General features: G+C 34.7%; 1 protein-coding gene and 2 non-coding genes across 3 annotated transcripts in view; 1 reads left to right on the top strand and 2 right to left on the bottom strand.

Moving 5' to 3' along the window:
- The window catches only part of Cstf3 (cleavage stimulation factor subunit 3), a 73,242-nt gene that overhangs the window by 7,456 nt on the left and 48,386 nt on the right, over positions 1-17,400 (bottom strand). The window contains exons 4-15 of the mRNA XM_047516672.1: positions 13,705-13,737; positions 13,012-13,109; positions 11,987-12,053; positions 11,852-11,886; positions 11,637-11,763; positions 10,007-10,084; positions 8,748-8,910; positions 6,577-6,686; positions 5,988-6,104; positions 5,641-5,715; positions 3,588-3,731; positions 2,387-2,489 (exon numbers count right to left, since the gene is read on the bottom strand). Coding sequence (XP_047372628.1) covers positions 2,387-2,489; positions 3,588-3,731; positions 5,641-5,715; positions 5,988-6,104; positions 6,577-6,686; positions 8,748-8,910; positions 10,007-10,084; positions 11,637-11,763; positions 11,852-11,886; positions 11,987-12,053; positions 13,012-13,109; positions 13,705-13,737 — 1,150 coding nt within the window. The remainder of the gene's footprint in view (positions 1-2,386; positions 2,490-3,587; positions 3,732-5,640; positions 5,716-5,987; positions 6,105-6,576; positions 6,687-8,747; positions 8,911-10,006; positions 10,085-11,636; positions 11,764-11,851; positions 11,887-11,986; positions 12,054-13,011; positions 13,110-13,704; positions 13,738-17,400) is intronic.
- LOC124960878 (U6 spliceosomal RNA) lies at positions 9,662-9,768 on the top strand. Its single transcript, XR_007104195.1, has one exon. It is a non-coding gene; the product is annotated as a U6 spliceosomal RNA (small nuclear RNA).
- On the bottom strand, positions 13,237-13,375 carry LOC124960840 (U4 spliceosomal RNA). Its single transcript, XR_007104162.1, has one exon. It is a non-coding gene; the product is annotated as a U4 spliceosomal RNA (small nuclear RNA).

The following is a 17,400-nucleotide window of genomic DNA, read 5'->3' as shown; positions in this document are numbered from 1 at the left end:
TTAGAAAAAATTTTTTTGGTACCAGGAATTGAATCCAGGGCTGCTTAAACACTGAGCCATATTCCCAGTCCTTTTTAAATGTTTTTTATTTTGAGACAATCTCACTAAGTTGCTGAGGTGTCCCCAAACTTGCAATTCTCCTGCCTCAGCCTCCCTAGTTGCTGGGATTACAGGTGTGTACCACTACAGCCAGCTAAATAAATATTTTTAAAAATACATTTTCTGCTACTCTAGAGTAAAATGAGGAGAAAATAATTTTAATATAGTTTATTTATTTCAACATGCAATCAATATGAAAAATTAAGAAATTTTACATTCCTTTTTTTAAAACAAAATACTAAATCTGAAGTCTGATGCATATTTTACACTTAGAGAACACCTTGTTTTGGCCTATCACACCCAATAGTCTAGTGGTGACCTCATCATTTGGCCTAGCTCAGTATCTTAATAGTCTAGTAGCTACCATAACTGTATTGCACAGCTCTAGAACTCTCTTCTCTGGGCTTCCAAAATACTTCATGCAGGGCTGTATTTAGCACATTTCACTATCATGATCAAAAATAGTTAACATTTATGGACTGCTTTCCACATTTCAGGTGTTAAGTCAAAGACATGCAAAATTTGATTTAATCCTCAAGAATTCTATGAAAGTTATTCCTATTCTGACCATTCTGCAGATGAGAAAATTGCAGTGTAAGATTATACAGCTAACTTCAGAACGATGCCACAGTGAAGACTGGCGATGCAACTGTATTTCTACATGGAAGTACTCTGTGACCGTAAGAATGGAGTCCTAGTCATCTGTGTATTCCTGGACCTTAGTAAAGGAAGGCAATGAATAAATGCTTGACTATCTAAGGAACTATCTAAGATACTGAACTTGGGAAACAACAATATTGACATCAGATATCATTCTCATGTTAAGAAAATAGTAAGAAATACACATACTAGTAACTATTCTAAAAAAATATAAAGCAAAATAGTTTAAGATTAGTGAGGAACATGGACTTCATTCAAGAAAATTTCTTTATCAATTAAATGCCTTACTATCTTACTTTTTGAAGTTAAATCTTTTTCCAGAGTGTAGAGTCACTAAGCTGAAATTAAAAATCATATTTAATTTATATTTTATTTAAAAAAAATTTTTTGTAGTTGTAGATGGACAGCATGTCTATTTTGTTTATGTTTATGTGGCGCTAAGTACCAAATCCAGTGCCTCACACATGCGAGGCAAGCACTCTGCCACTGAGCCACAACCTCAGCCCCTCATATTTAATTTTGACTCTTTTATACTACTTAGGATATTATTATACTATATTTTATACATCTTTTAGTATAATAGGATGCTATATTTTTTTGAAATATTAAAATTATTAAAATATGGTTATAATATCTAATTCTGTAATTATTTACACATAATTGCATATTTCTTTTTTTGTTTATTTTTGCTGGTACTGGAGATTGAAACAAGTCTCACACATGCCAGGCAAGTGCTGTGCCACTGTGCTATATTCCCAGCCCATGTATATTTCTTTCTTTAACCAGCTTTTACACAATATTTACACAATGTTTATTTTGTCAAGAAGTTGCATATCCTGGACTATAGGTAACTAGACTAAGTTTTACACACACGCACACACATACATATGGATGAATGAATTACCTAGCACAGTGCCTGGCAAATACTAGGACCTCAGTAAAGGATGGCTGTATTATTGTCATTATAACAGGAGAATAAAAATAAAGATCCTAATGAACATAATGTGTCCTTTTAAAATTTTTTCCCAGTAGCTGCAAAGTATTTTACTTTACTACATGGACATCTCTGAGTATCGGTGGCTAGAGTTTGTTTTGTTTTGTTTGATAATGCTGGGGATCAAACCCAGGGCCTTGTACTTGCTAGGCAAGGGCTCTACCACTGAGCTACCTCCCCAGTCTTTGAGGTTTTATTTTTGTCAGTTTCCCTCTAGGAGATGGGAGGTGAGTTGCCCAGAGTCTTCAGAAATGAATATCAACAACTCGGTGTTTCCTTACTCTGACTTTGTAGTTTTATCCTACTACTAACAGAACTTTACTGATCAAAGACCATTCTGGGGCTGGGGAGATAGCTCAGCTGGCAGAGTGCTTGCCTCGCAAGCACAAGGCCCTGAGTTCGATCCCCTGTACCGAAAAAAAAAAAAAAAAAAAAGACCATTCTGCAGTCAAAAGGCATCTACCATTATTCAACTCCTGGTGGATAGGCCACCAATGTTTCTTGGGTGACTATTAAGTGCCTGGTTTTGATGTGATGTCAAAATTATAATACATTCAAGAAGGAAAAACCTAGCAACATAATTTCAGATGGTTTAATATTAAGTAACCATTATAGCTTCTAGAATTAACTTACCATTGAGGTGAGAGAGATAGTCAATATAGGCCAGGACATATTCTGGGATGTCTCCGTATTTCTTTAGTCCCAGCTCAAAAATCTTAAAGGCAACAGATTTATCCTACAAGTAAAGACAGCCAAGTACTGATTTCTATGAAATGTCAGATAAAATACTCAGAAGAATATTAAAACTGCAACATACATGACAAGGTATGAAAGAATTAAAATGAAAACTAAAACCATGTTAAGTAAAAATTACTGAGCTAAAAATCAGTCAGTGGAGTTTAGGTTCAGATATATGGGGTTTAAAATAAATAAATAAGCTGGCCATGGTGGTGCATGCCTATAATCCCAGCAGCTCTTGAGGCTGAGGCAGGAAGATCAATAGTTCAAAGCCAGCCTCAGCAAAAGTGAGGCGCTAAGCAACTCAGTGAGACCCTGTCTCTAAATAAAATACAAAATAGGGTTGGAGGGATGTGGCTCAGTGGTCGAGTGCCCCTGAGTTCCATCCCCGGTACCCATAAATAAATAAATAAATAAATAATAGAAATATGGAGTTTAAACTGGGCGTGATTGCACTTGCCTGTAATCCCAGCAATTTGGGAGGCTGAGGCAGGAATATTACAACTTTGAGGCTAGCCTAAGTAACTGTCTCAAAAACGTGGCGGGGGCAGGTGCTAGAGATGCAGCTTGAAGGTAAAACACCCTGGGCTCAATCCCAGTATTAAAAAAAAAAAAGGAAAGAAAGCAAAAAAGATACAAGGTTTAAGGAACAGCATGGCCTGTAGTCCCAGCTGCCTGAGGCTGAGACAACAGGATGACTTGAACCTGAGAGTTCAAGGCTTCAAGGTCAGTCTGGCTAACAGAGCAAGGTCTATCTTTTTAAAAGAAAAAAGTAAAATAAAAGGAAATATGGGGTTTAATAAGGCATAAAGACACACATAAATAGCAGGGAACTAGTGATTTGGCTAACACTCCACATCATTTTACACAGAAACACTTAGACATCCTTTATGAAATGAAGCAATTAAAGCTTAATAACAGAAACTAGAACTACTTTTTTTTAATTTTCAGGGCTGAGGGCCGAACTCAGGGCCTTGCATGGGCTAGGCAAATGCTCTGCCACTGAGCTAAATCCCCAACCCCAACAACTATTTTCTTTTAATTAATGTTTTCAGATAAAGAAGATTACTTCATCTTTAAGTATTTCAGTATTTACCTTACTACAGTAATACTCCATGAGTGCTGCAGTAACATAGACATGGTGGCGGGTTCTGGTATCTTCTCTTGCTTTTTTAAATATCATTCGTCCAGATTTGATACCTTCTGCTCTCCTTGCAAATTTCATATATTGGATATATACCTTTGCAAAAAAATTATATATTTGTATTATACAAATTAGGCAGAATGTGATCTCTGTAGCATCACCAGCTTACCTAATTCCTCTGCTAATATTTCCTATATAAGAAAGCAATCCTTAATACCCAAGAAATTAGAAAGTAGGATTATAGAAGATGCACTATTAAATCCATAAACTATTTTTTTTGGTATTAGGGATGCATACTAATTGAGGTGCTTTGTTTTTTATCGAGATACAGTTCATATATCACAACATTTACCATTTAAAGTATATAATCCAATGGTTTTAAATACAATCATAAGGTTGTACAATCATCACCATATTTAATTCTGGACTATGCAATTTAAATTTTAAGGGGGAATTCTATCCCTAGTACCATAAATAAGAAAATAAATAAATAAATATTGGGCTAGGTATATAGGTCAGTGGCACTTGACCAGCATGCATGAAACCCCAGGTTCAATCTCCAGAACCAGAAAAAATAATTAAATACTCAAAGTTGGACAACTAATAAAGTAAAAAAGTTGATGTCATACAAATTTGTTTAAAAATTTAAACAGCAGGGTGTGGTGGAGCACACTTATAATCCCAGTAGCTCAGGAGGCTGAGGCAGGAGAATCCACAAGTTCAAAGCCAGCCTCAACAACTTAGTGAGGCCCTGGGCATCTTAGTGAGATCCTGTCTCAAAATAAAAAAATATAAAAAGGGCTGGGAATGTGACTCAGTGATTAAGGCTCTGGGTTCAACTTCCAGTACCAAAAAAAAAAAAAAAAAAAAAAAAATTAAGTAGATATAAATTTTAAGAAAAAATGTGAAAGTACTAGAAAAGACTCCATTAATGAATTTTAATATCTATGAAACTCAATATTGGATTTAATGCTGTGTTTTATGTTTAACTTTGCGTTTTCTTGGTTTATTTAGAAATCCCACTATTTATTTTCCAAAGACAATATATTAGAACTTCACTGATAAACTATTTACGATCCATTTATATCTAACACCTGCAGAGTGCCCCACCCATAATAAATGTGCAGTGTTTGTTTATGAACAATGACTGTTAGTAGGGACCTGGTTAGTTTGGATGGATGGATGAACTATATGAATTCTTCAAGGAAATGAATTTTATCTAGTTTGTCATCATATTGCTGCAGTCTAGTACAATACATATAGGCCAGCAATTTTTGCTGGATATATTAGCTAAGTGAGTTTTTAAATGATGACTAAATACAAGCAATTAGGGCAACAGAACTCCAATATAAAGAAACAAAAGAAGCAGTGTTGTGTAGATGACGTAAGGCAGTGGATCTAGCATCATAGGCCTCTACCTTTCCTACCCACTGAAAGGGTGTCATTGTACTTCGGCAGAACCTCAGGGCTCTGAAAACCACTGCAATAGCAAGATTCAGGATAAAATGAATTTCTGTCAAATCCCTTCCATTTCTCCTATCTCTATTTATTTAAAAAGAAATATTTATTTAGCAACAACTATATGGCACAAAGTGGCTTCTAACCATGATCACAAGGAAAGTGTGTTAGAGAAACCCCTATGCAGCTGTTTCAACTATTGTGTTAAAAAGAAAAACAATGGAGTAGAGTTCAAATTAGCACTCAGCAGCAAAAGCAATGCCCAAGAAAGGGGTCACGTAAGGGAATTTTGAGGAAGGTGAAGGAAATATCTTGTATCTTGATTGTGCTGGTGTTCCATGACTCAATGTTATTTATCAAGAATCATGGGGCTGGGGAGATAGCTCAGTTAGTAGAGTGCTTGCCTCACAAGCATAAGGCCCTGAGTTCAATCCCTAGCACCGCAAAAAAAAAAAAAAAAAAAGCAGTATATTTTACCGTATATAAATTATTTTGTTGTTAAATCAGACTGTCAAAGTAGGAAAGAAAGATTTGTAAAGTTACTCACCAAGGTGGGGTCAATATCCTCAATTGCCAGAAGTCTGTTGTATATACTGTGAACCTTCTCATACTTCATGCGACTCTGAAGTAGAAGAGAAGTGAATACACACACACACACACACACACAAAACCATGCAGTTCTAAGGAATACAGGGGCTGTATCCCCATCCCTCAACACAAACACTATGGCTCCTGCAGTGAGCATAAATAAAATATGAGCTAAGAACTAACAACTGTTCACTTTGCATCATCTCTGGCTAACAAAAGCAATATGCTCAGCAAAGAAGCATCCAGAAAAGAATTTAGTCATGCAGTAAAACTCTGAATTATAAAGTTTGAAACATTTTTACTCACTTCTTCATAATCTGCATATGCAAAATAAAGAAGCATATTTTTCTTTAATAAAGTGCTTATGGCTCTTTCATATATATTAGCAGCTTCATCACTAAATAGTTTGGCATTATTCATGTCCTAGAAGAAAAAAGAAAATATATCTTCAACAATTTCAATATAGTTGAAAGTGTTTAAAATTAATAAACTGCATTTAATTTTAAATATACACACACAAAAAGAAAACACACACGACACTCTCAGAATTCTAACAATTCCAAGACTTCTTCCTATTTTTTTGATGCTGAGGGAACCCAGAACCTTGTACTTATTAAGCACATGCTCTACCACTAAGCTACACCCATAGCCCACCATTATTTTAACTTACAGAATAATACTGCAAATATTTTGGTTCATCACTTTAATATAATAAAAAAGCAGCCACTCTATTTTTAATTCTAAGCATTCTAATCATACGGATGTCACTAAGATTCATATTGACATGAGTTTAAAATTTCCAACAACACTTTGTTACCAAATTCAGTGCTATGTTTTTCGGCAAATCACTGCCATATCAAAATCACAAAAAGCCCATGGGGAGTGGAATACTTACTCCCTTCTCTGCGAGCAGTTTACTTGACTGTTCAAGATACTGGGCAGCTTCATACCAAATATCAGGGTGATGGCCCAGGACCAGCAGGCACTGTTCATAAGCAAACATTACTAAGGGAAGACATGTACAAACAACACTCAATTAAAATAAATACTATTTTTAAACTATCAATAAAGCATCACAAGTAAATTATGAGGCTCAATACTCAATAATAAATGGTAAGTTAGAAATCAAAAGCTTTAGTGATTTTTGTCACCACCATCCACCCAAGCCCCATCTGTTCATCATTTATTGTTAATATTTACTGATCACCAACTATATGCTAAAGAGCATGAAAGGCACTGTGAATATACTAGTGAATAAGATCTCCTGTATTCAAGAAGTCTGCAGTATACAGAGGATAGACATTAAGGAAGTAAATATAAAAATTACTAGGATAAAAGAAGTACGATGTATTCCATCATACAACCGTAGGATTTAACAGTCTACAGACTCAAGACAGGCTTCACTAAAAAAACGACATCTAAAGCAGAACCTGAAGAAGGGATAGAAGATAATCAGATGAGGAATGGGAATAACTCAGTGGTTGCCTAGCATAAGCAAGGCCCTGGGTTCAGTCTCCAGTACTGAGTTAAAAAAAAAAAAAAGAGGATAAATTGAAAATAAATGGACCAGAGAAAGGATAGGGGTAGATTTAAAAAATGATATAGGCAAAGGAAGCAATATTTACAAAAGCCTATAGGTGAGTGAGTAGGGCAAGATTTATGAATTCAGTAAGTTCCCAATTCAGTCTGGGCAGTGGCAGAGTAGTTTGAATCAGACTACCCTTTCTGAAATATCAGGACTCAGGGTTGGGTGTAGCTCTATGGAGGAATTTAGTATGCATGAGGCCCAGGGTCCAATTCCCAGTACACTCCCCATCTCAAGAAATGGGAAATAAAAGTACAAAAACCAATTCTTAAAAATGTACTAGAAAGTCAGGCAAGGTGGCACATGCCTATAGTTCCATTTACTTGAGAGGATCACTTGAGCTCACAGGTTTAAGACCAGCCTAGGCAACACAGTGAGTCCCTATCTCAAAATAAAATAAAATACAAATTTTAAGTACCAGAAAGTGACCGAAAGGAAGGAGTAATCTGAGCAGATTGATCCCTTGGAGAAAAGGTAACTACATTGGGTGAAATTCATATTTAATATGTCTTCTTCCTTTAAAAGGGCACATCCATGCCCATGTAGTTCTATGATAGCTAGAACTCAAGTCTTACTGGCTCAAAGAGTTCAAGGTTCTGAGAGCAGCAGGAAATTCCCAAAAGGAAAGAGCCAGAGCTGGATTATCCAATCTTTAACTAATCCCTGAAGTACACGTACGTCAGAAAGAATACAAAGAGCCCAGCAGAAAGCAAAGCTGAAACACTGAACGATTTGAATAGATATCTTAGCAGTTGCCTATTGCAAGGGATACCAAATTTGGTATTTGAATTCTATCCCAATGGTTTGAGTAAATACCTTAATGGATTTTCCATTATGTTTTAGGAGTAAAGATTATGTCCCAGGACTAAGAAATTTACCTTAAGTTTAAAGATAAAACTAAAACAAACCTGTCTTAATAGTATAAAACCAAATCTCACCCACCATCAGTGATCTGTCAATAAATTTAACTTTCTGCTAAATAAAACTCAACATTCTTCTGTGGAAGTTAAAAGAATCCAAAGTCTTTACAATGTTTCATTTGTACATTTGTACTATATCCAAAAGAAAAAATGGGAATTTTCAGACAAGTAATGGAACAGAAAAATTGACCCATAGTCAAGAGAAAAAGCAGTCAAAGGAAACCATCTCATGATGGCTAATAGCCTACTGTTGGAATTAGCAGACGAGGACTTTATAACCACTGTTCTAGGGTTTAAAGAAAAAGATGATAACATATAAAATCTCAAAGACAAATGGAAACTATAAAAAAGGAATTTAGAACTGAAAAATAGAGTACATGAAATGAATTTACTAAATATGCTTAACAGAAAGTTGGATAAAATAAAACATGGAGGCAGTGCACATGGAGATAGATCTATAGACATGAAGTCTGGAGAACATAAGAAACAAGACTAGGGATAAAAAAGCACCTCACTAATCTGTGGGACAATATCAAGTCCCAGGAGGGTTAATTTTGTTACCTCTTTTTGTTATAAGAGTCTGATCCTCTGTACGAAGAGGGTTGCTCTTTTCCCACTGTATATACTTCTTCCACATATCTACTTGCTGAGCTTCTTGAGGAGTATTCTGAGGAGGCACTGAAGGGGCATTGCGGTCCAAGCCTTTCATTACTGTCTCATATTCCTAAACAAAAAGCATTTAAAATTCTTTGGTGACACTGCAGCTACTCAGATATATGGGATGGAGAGGATCAGTTTGGAATACTTTGTTCAAATGCCTATTTTTTCCAAATACCACTTTGTTAACATAACCTAAAAACAAAGGGGAGGCAAAAAGATACCCATGCATGAATGGGTTCCCAGGAGTGGGTGAAAAGACCTTCCAGGGGTCCTTTCTGGAGGCAATCTAGGAGGTGGCTCTTTAGGATGTACCAATTGACAAATAACATGACTGAAGATTTGGTGGATTATTGCCATCTTTGGAGAAGTTATCTTTTTAAATTTCAACAGTTTGTATTTTTCCTAACTTCTAAGAATATCAATGATTGGAAAGACATGCACACTATAAAATTTGTCCCTGAGAACTATGTTATTTTATAACTATACTCTGACTGCAGAGTAGTACAGTTTTCTTATGAGCAAATATAAGGAAGGTTATGAACCACTATATCAGTTCTAGGTAGAACCTTGTTTCAACAGTCTCTAAATAATTTCTTCTAAATCCAATTTGTTCTATTTTGTCCTTTAACATGCCTGCAAAAAAGAATTTAATTTCAAATATATCATCTCTTCAGACAGATGTGATGATGTCAACTAACTGAGATAATCCACATTAGTTAAGATTGCTAATGACTGAAATTTCAAGAGTAACTAACATCAGACAGGGAAAGCCTAGATATAAATGGCAGACTCAATAATTATTAAAATAAATGGCTGTGCTCACACCAGCAGCACATATACTAAAATCGGAACAATACAGAGAAGATTAGCATGGCTCCTGATCAAGGATGGTATGCAAATTCATGAAGTGTTCCACATTTTTTCTCATTGAACAGCTTTAAGAACAATGTAAATGAAATCTTAGCAACTTGGTTAGTAATCTGAAAAGTCTATTAATATATACTTGTAATTCTGTTTGTATGAAAATGCATTTTCCTTTTTATTTAAACACTTGTAAAAGAACATTATGTATGTGAGGGTTTGAGAATTGAATGGTTTACTCAAAATAATTGAATACTCAAAATAAATAAATAAATAAATGGCTTGATGGAATTCCATACCTTTGCCACTCGCCTAGCATTCATGTAGTCTCTACTCCGATCTTCAATCATTTTTTTAGCTAAGTGAATATTGATACCCTAAGAAAAAACAAAACATATTACTGTTGTTTTTGGTGGATGCAACCTCACATCTAACAAACTGAAAACAATAATCACATCACTTGAATTAAGTGAGAGAGATGCATAGCAACTGATTATTACTACTCAAAAAATAATTCCAAAAAGGTATCCTTTCACAGGAGGTTGAAGTGCAATATGTGTGTATATGAATACTTAGAGATGAGTTAGCACTGAATAAAAATGGACTGGGGATACAGCTTAGTGGTAAAGTGCTTATCTATCATGTAAGGGGCCCTGGGTTCGATTCCACCATCCCTGCCACAAAGAGTTTTATAAAAAGTATATTTTTTCCCAGAGTAGTTCACAAAAAAATACCAACACAATATGGAGACTCTAAAATCCTTGCAAAAACACAAGGAGTATCCCTTTCATTATAATCAATATAAACACAGACAATGTTGGGGCTGGGGTTGTGGTTCAGTGGTAGAGCACTTGCTTGGCATGTGTGAGGCCTTGGGTTCAATCCTCAGCACCTCTTATAAATAAAATAAAAGTCCCATTGAAAACTAAAAACAAACAAACAAAAACAAAAAGACAACAACAAAAAAAAAACAGACAATGTGGGCTAAGGGTATAGCTCAGTGGTAGAAAACCTGCCTAGATGCTGAAGACCCTGAGTTTGATCCCCAGTTTCAAAACAGAACAACAGCCAGGCATGGTGATGCACACCTGTAATCCCAGCAACTAGGGGGGCTGAGGCAGGAGAACTACAAGTTTAAAGCCAATCTTAGCTTAGCAAGACTCTGTCTCAAAATAAGAAAGGGCTAGGCTGGTGGCTCATGCTTGTAATCCCATCAGCTTGGGAGACTGAGGAAGGAAGATTGCAAGTTCAAAGACAGCCTCAGCAACTAAGTGAGGCCCTAGACAATTTAGCAAAACCCTGTTGCAAAATAAAAAATAAAAAGGGCTGGAGATAATGCTCAGTGGGTAAGCACCCTGGGTTCAATCCCCCATACAAAAAATAAAATTAAATTAAAAACAAAAACAAAAACAAAAAGGGCATAGGCATAACTCAGTGGTAGAGGGCCTCTGGGTTCAATTCCTAGGACTGAAAGAAAAAAATAAAAAGGACTGGAGATGTAGCTCAGAGGTAAAAGCACCCCTGGGTTCAATACCCAGTACCAAAAGAAAAAAAGTAAAAACCCAGACACTGTGCATCACTGATATTCAGTTACCTGATATGAGAAAGGCTAGAATTCACAAATCCAAGATGTTTAAAAATTAAAATGGCTGGTGCAGTGGTGCACACCTATAATCCCAGTGGCTCGGAAGGCTGAGGCAGGAGGATCGAGAGTTCAAAGCCAGCCTTAGCACTAAGCACTCAGTGAGACACTGTCTTCTAAATAAAATACAAAATAGGGCTGAGGATGTAGCTCAGTGCTTGAGTGCCCCTGAGTTCAATCCTCAGTACACACACACACACACACACACACACACACACACACGCGCGCGCACACACGCACACACACACAATTAAAATGACTTGGCTTACAATAATAAACTAATTTACCTCTTCGTACTTATTATAGTCTCTCCAGAGTTGTTCAATGTTGATCATTGGATTAACACAACCTCGTTGATAAACTCTTCGAACAGCTGTTATTCTCTGATTTTCTGCATAAGATCCAACAGCTTCCCTGAGATTGAATAAGAAATGCCATCACTTATACTATAGTTAATTGTTTACATAAAAAATTTAAATATAAAGTATAAAACTATACTTACACGCCTTTTAAAAAATTGATGTAATCTACCCAAATCTAAGAAATAAAACAAAATGTTAGTATCTTTTTTGAAATTTTAAATGTATATATTTAAGGGTATATAATTTAAGTTTATATATTTAAGTTTTAACGCTACCTGATAGGACATAATTTCCATTCCAATTTTATCCAGTGCAAAGTCGTAAGCTTGAGCCATTTTTTCTCTGAAATGAATGGGAAAGACATTTTTTTTAAATGTTATCAAAATACATCTACAATTAAAACCTAACTTCTGCACATATAAGAATAGTATTTGAATCTTTTCTATAAACGAAAATTAAAGACATCATTGTAAGTACATAAAGTAATTATTTTAAGTTTGTCATTATTATTAATTTATGTACTGTTTCCTTTATCTACTGCTTATGGCTACCAAAGATAATGTCCATGTCTTACTCATCTTTATATCCTTTAAGTTGCCTATTATATATATAGCAGATTAAAGTATGAAAATAGATTTCTCTTTGAGGAGGTAAGTTATATCTGAAGATCTATTAGCTTGGAAGTAAAATTTAAGAAGAACTTCTTCAACATAAGACAATGAAATATAGTTAGGAAAAGAAAATTAAGATATAACTCTAGTCATACAAATAATTACTTGTTATATACAAAAATAGCATCCGAGAAGGTCCACTATTTAGATTAAGCAAAGATAGGTAGGTAGGTAGATAGATATAAGTCATAAAGGGGAAGTAAACTACCCAACATTTGACCTTGGATCAACTGGCACATTGCACTGAGAGGTGCCAGAGCGAGTATGAAGATGTTTTTTTAAAAAGTTCGACAAGTCTCTCAAAGTGGTTTGGTCTTGTAAATTCATGGTGCTTCAATATGGAAAGCCTGTGTAATTCAATTTGCTAGAGTAAGACTAATACCAGTGGTTTTCTTTTGAAGCATTTTTCCTGATTTTTTGGAGAATCCCAAGTTAATTTTTTTGGTATTAGGGATTGAACCCAGGGTCTCTACAAGAGTATCACACATGTTCTACTACTGAGCTACACTCCTAGCCAAAAATCCTGGCTTCAAATTCTTAAGTCTTTTTTATCTGGAACAAAACCTATGTTAGTTTCTGTGGAACTAAATGGAAATGTCTTGCATTCTTAAGATCTTGATTTTACTTACTTGTAACTGGGTAGTTTACCCTTGGTTTCTCGGACATATGAAAGATAACATTTCCATAAATCAATGTGCAAAACCTTCATAAGGCATCTCTGAAATAGCTTTAAATACAAGAAACAATGATCAGAATCCAGTTAAATAAATTTCACATACACATGATTAAAACAGAACATTAAAAAAATAATTTCAGCTTCTTTCAGGAATTTCTTTTCTTTCTTTCCTTTTCCATCTCCATAGACATTGTCAAAAATTGTCAATGCTGAATACACTGCAAGTCATCTTAGTGGGATATTGGGAAAAGTTTTCAGTTAGCAATAATTGCACCTCAGAAAAACTTCATCAAATGATACTACCACTGCATAAGCTAGGGATATATTTTCTTATGAATAAAAGACAAAATTTCTCTCTGGTTTTCAGTTTGGACAATTAAATCATTCTCATGCTTCTGGTCAGTAGAATACAATTTTTCTTTTTTTTCTCCCCAGCACCACTAATTAAAAATAAATAAATAAATAAAATTATTCTTTTTCTTTTTCAATTTTCTATGGTGAATATTTTAAAGATATAAAAAGATCAACAAAGTACAATTTCTATATAATCACTACCTAGATTAACTGTCAATATTTTACCATATTTGTCTTACACATATTGAATCATAAATTCCATAAAATACAAAGTGTATTTAAAAGATCTTACCTTTTCAACCTTGTCGTAATTTTTAGCTTTAATCTAAAGAGAAACAAAGATAATCATAGGATTAATATTGTTTTTAGAGTATCAAAACACTTTTTTTGGGTTGTTGACTAATTTTTTGGCCTGTTTTTAACCAACGTTGCAAATTCACCTCTACGCTTATTCTTGTTCTTCAATAACAATAGAAGTGAAAAGCCAACATTGATAATATTCATCATAAATATATCCGATATAAATTGATTCTATATGGATTTTCATCTACACCTAAACTTGTGAGTATAAAATTTTGTTAAAGTCCCAACACAAATATAGAAATAAAAGGCCTACCCAAATAGGGCTTTATTTATCTACAGAAGACAAATTCTACTTAAAGTCTTACTTTCCCTGAATAACTGCTACTAGTACAATTTGAACAGAGCAACAAGAAAGAAGATTTGCAAATCTTAACTACACATATTTAAATGGTCACTTCACTGCAGGCACTGTGCTAAGCACTGGGGCTACCTCAGTGAACATGACATGTTTGCTAACATTTTTTATGGGGAGATTAAAGCAAGAAAGAGTCATTTTAAGAGACTGTGGTAAATTCTAAGATGGAGAAAGCACAGTGTGCTATGAGGGCATTTAAGAGGAACAAAAAAGACTCAAAGAGTTGGGGAATTGCAAAAGATCTTAAGGATGAAATGGCTGGAAAAGAACGAGAGTTATTCCAGTCAGGAGGAGTAACATGTACAAAGACCAAAATTAAATACTATTAGGTTTCCCTTTCCTATCTCTTGAGTATTTTCATCAGAGTAGGTGGGGTTAATTGTTCAATTGTTATATTGGTAAATCTTTGTTTTACTCTGATTGGTAAATGAATATTTTGGTTGGTTAGAGAAATTCTGATTTGTCCTTTTTCTCAAGTAGTATAGAAAACAATTATCCAGCTTTCTGGCTTAAGCTGCTACAGATGAAAACAGTCTCTTTTCTTGTTCATAACTTGTTCTTTCTCCCTGGAACTTGCAAATTTTCATTTTAATCTTCAGTTTTCATAAATTCTACACCACATGCCTAAATATAGGTCTTTGTTCTTTGAGGCACTTTAGTCAGCTTACCCCTAAAGTCAGACCTCTTAGTTCACATTTATGTTTCATTTAATCTCCTTTTTCTTTATTGGAGTACGGGAAATAGTAGTACCTATTTTTCAGGGTTATTCTTAAGGGTCAATGAGTTAATAAATGAGAAACCTTTAGAATTCTGGTAGAGCGAGCACTCAGTAATTGAGATTTATTATTATCACTAATTTTGCTTGGAACTCAGCAAGCCCTTCAAACCTATAAATTTAGATCTTCTTTAGCTCAGGAATTTTCTTCTTTTTAAAAATCTTTGTCTCTATTCCACCTGTTATTTTCCTCTTTCTAAAACTTCTACCATGTACACCTTAGATCTCCTGGTTCTGTCCTTAAAATCTGTTAAATTTTCTTCGAATTTTTGCTCAAGATTTTAAAATAATCTGTCCATCAGATTCTCCAGGCTAATTTAAGCCTCCATAGGACCATTCTTCATTTTACCTTTTGCTCTGTCTGGCTCACAATTGTTTTTTTAGTCCAGAATTTTTTGTTAATACTGAAATTTCAATTTTATGTTCATACATTATTTCGCTCCAGTCTTCCTTCTCTTCCAAAAAGTTCTATTTTGTTGAGGGTCTGATCTGACAATTTTACTTAACATCCCTTTCTGGTGGGTGAATCCTTAGATGTGCAGTAATTTTTCTGTCTATTCACTGATGCTGTGTTGGCACTCCTAGCTTAGTAGAAGTTGACTCCTTCTCATTATGACAGCCGAGGAGCAGGTGTTGACAGCTAATAGGCCACTGACAATCTCCTGCCAGGGACCCACAAAGAAACTCTGCTCAAGAGTAGGGAGGACTCAGTCTGCCTCTTCTATTCTGTTCTGGTTACCTAGAGGACAAACCAATATCAACATTCCTCTGGGGTAGAAAAGCAGTTTAGGAGAGCTGGGGTTGTAGCTCAGTGGCTCTGGGTTTGATTCTCAGCATGACATATAAATAAATAAAATAAAGGTCCATTGACAAATTAAAAATAAACAAATAAAAGCAGTTGAGAGTTCCAAATGTTAATATGGTTAGCTTCTTAGATCTTGCACTAGGCTCTTTGCCAGTACTCCTTTGAGACTCCCATAGAATTTGAGGCCTTCTTGCCTCAAGTTCAGAGTGAGAGTAAAAGGATGAATTCAAGTCACCAGCTTTCTAAAAGCAGATGAGATTATATACAATTCTTAAAACTGGTCTGAGAAACCAAAACCACCCAATGGGAAAATTGGCAAAGAATATAAATAGGCAATTCCAGAAGTAAAAATGAAAATGGTTAAAATCCATATGGCAGTATGTAAATATTCCAAGGGGAGAAAGACAAATGAAAATAATAGATATCACTTTATACACATCAAGATGGTAAAAACTTAAAAGGATATTAATACTACCAAAGCTATGAAAAGTAAAGAGATCTCATATGTTGCTGGGTAAAACATGAATTGTTAAAGCCCTTATGGAAAGAACAGCTACCCAAATAAAAAATATTTATCTTTTAACCCAGAAATTCTACTCCTGGGATCTATCTCATTGAAATAAAAGTACCAGGATATAAAGATATTTGTGCAAGATTATTTACTGCACACTTTGTAGTAGTAAAAACCATTAATAAGCTGGGCATGTTAGTTCATGCCTGTAATCCCTGTGGCTGGAGAGGATGAGGCAGGAGGATCACAAATTTGAAATCAGTCTCAGTAACTTAGGGACACCCTGTTTCAAAATAAATAGGGCTGGAGATGTAGCTCTATGGTAGAGCATCCCTGGGTTCAATCTCAATTACTGCCCATTCCCCCAAAAAAGTAAATGTTCAACAATAGGAAAATCACTTAATAAATCACGATGCATGCATCCATATCATGGAATATTATGTACTCATATAAAATGAATCAGAGCTATACCAGGTAGTTGGGATTTCTATAAAATCTTATTGAAATTTAAAAAATTAAAATGTGTATAATTCGTCTTTATAAAACAATATCAAAAGTAAATCCTATATTTATATGTATGTTTATGTATGTTTTAATGAACATGGAGAAAAATATGGATTATACACAAGGTCACAAGGTCATGGTTGGCAGTGATAAAGGTGGAAGAACAGAAGAAAAGACACTGTTCTATAACTACATAACCTCATTTATGATTTCATTAAAATTATGTCTGTAATTTCACATTACCACCTACACAAATAGGTTCTGTATCCTGATTCACCAATTAATTATTTCTTCAAATATATTACTATAACAAATATGTGTAGAAAAAAGATATTCTCAATTAATAGAAGCTCTTTGGCTTTTAGATGTCCATTGGTTGACATTCATTAATTCAATCAATGTCATTTGAGAGCTCTTCTACAGAGCCAACACTGGTCATTACCACAGCAGCTAAAATCTCATGATTTTTTAAAAAATTATTTGTTGTTTTAAAATCTAAAAAATTATAGTCAATCTGGTTTGGGGATAAAATCTAAAGTGATAAAATGAAAAGAATTTGATCACACTGATCAACTACCTAATCTCACCCAGCCTCAGTTTTGCCACTCAGACAATGGGAACAATAGTAACATCTTCAAAGGGTTATTCCAAAACTTGAAAATCCAGACATTTCAG

The sequence above is a fragment of the Sciurus carolinensis genome, chromosome 11 (assembly GCF_902686445.1).
Source record: "Sciurus carolinensis chromosome 11, mSciCar1.2, whole genome shotgun sequence".
In the NCBI taxonomy this organism is placed as follows: Eukaryota; Metazoa; Chordata; class Mammalia; order Rodentia; family Sciuridae; genus Sciurus; species Sciurus carolinensis.
The sequence above is the reverse complement of the archived record's forward strand: the minus strand, read 5'-3'. Positions and strand labels throughout refer to the sequence as shown.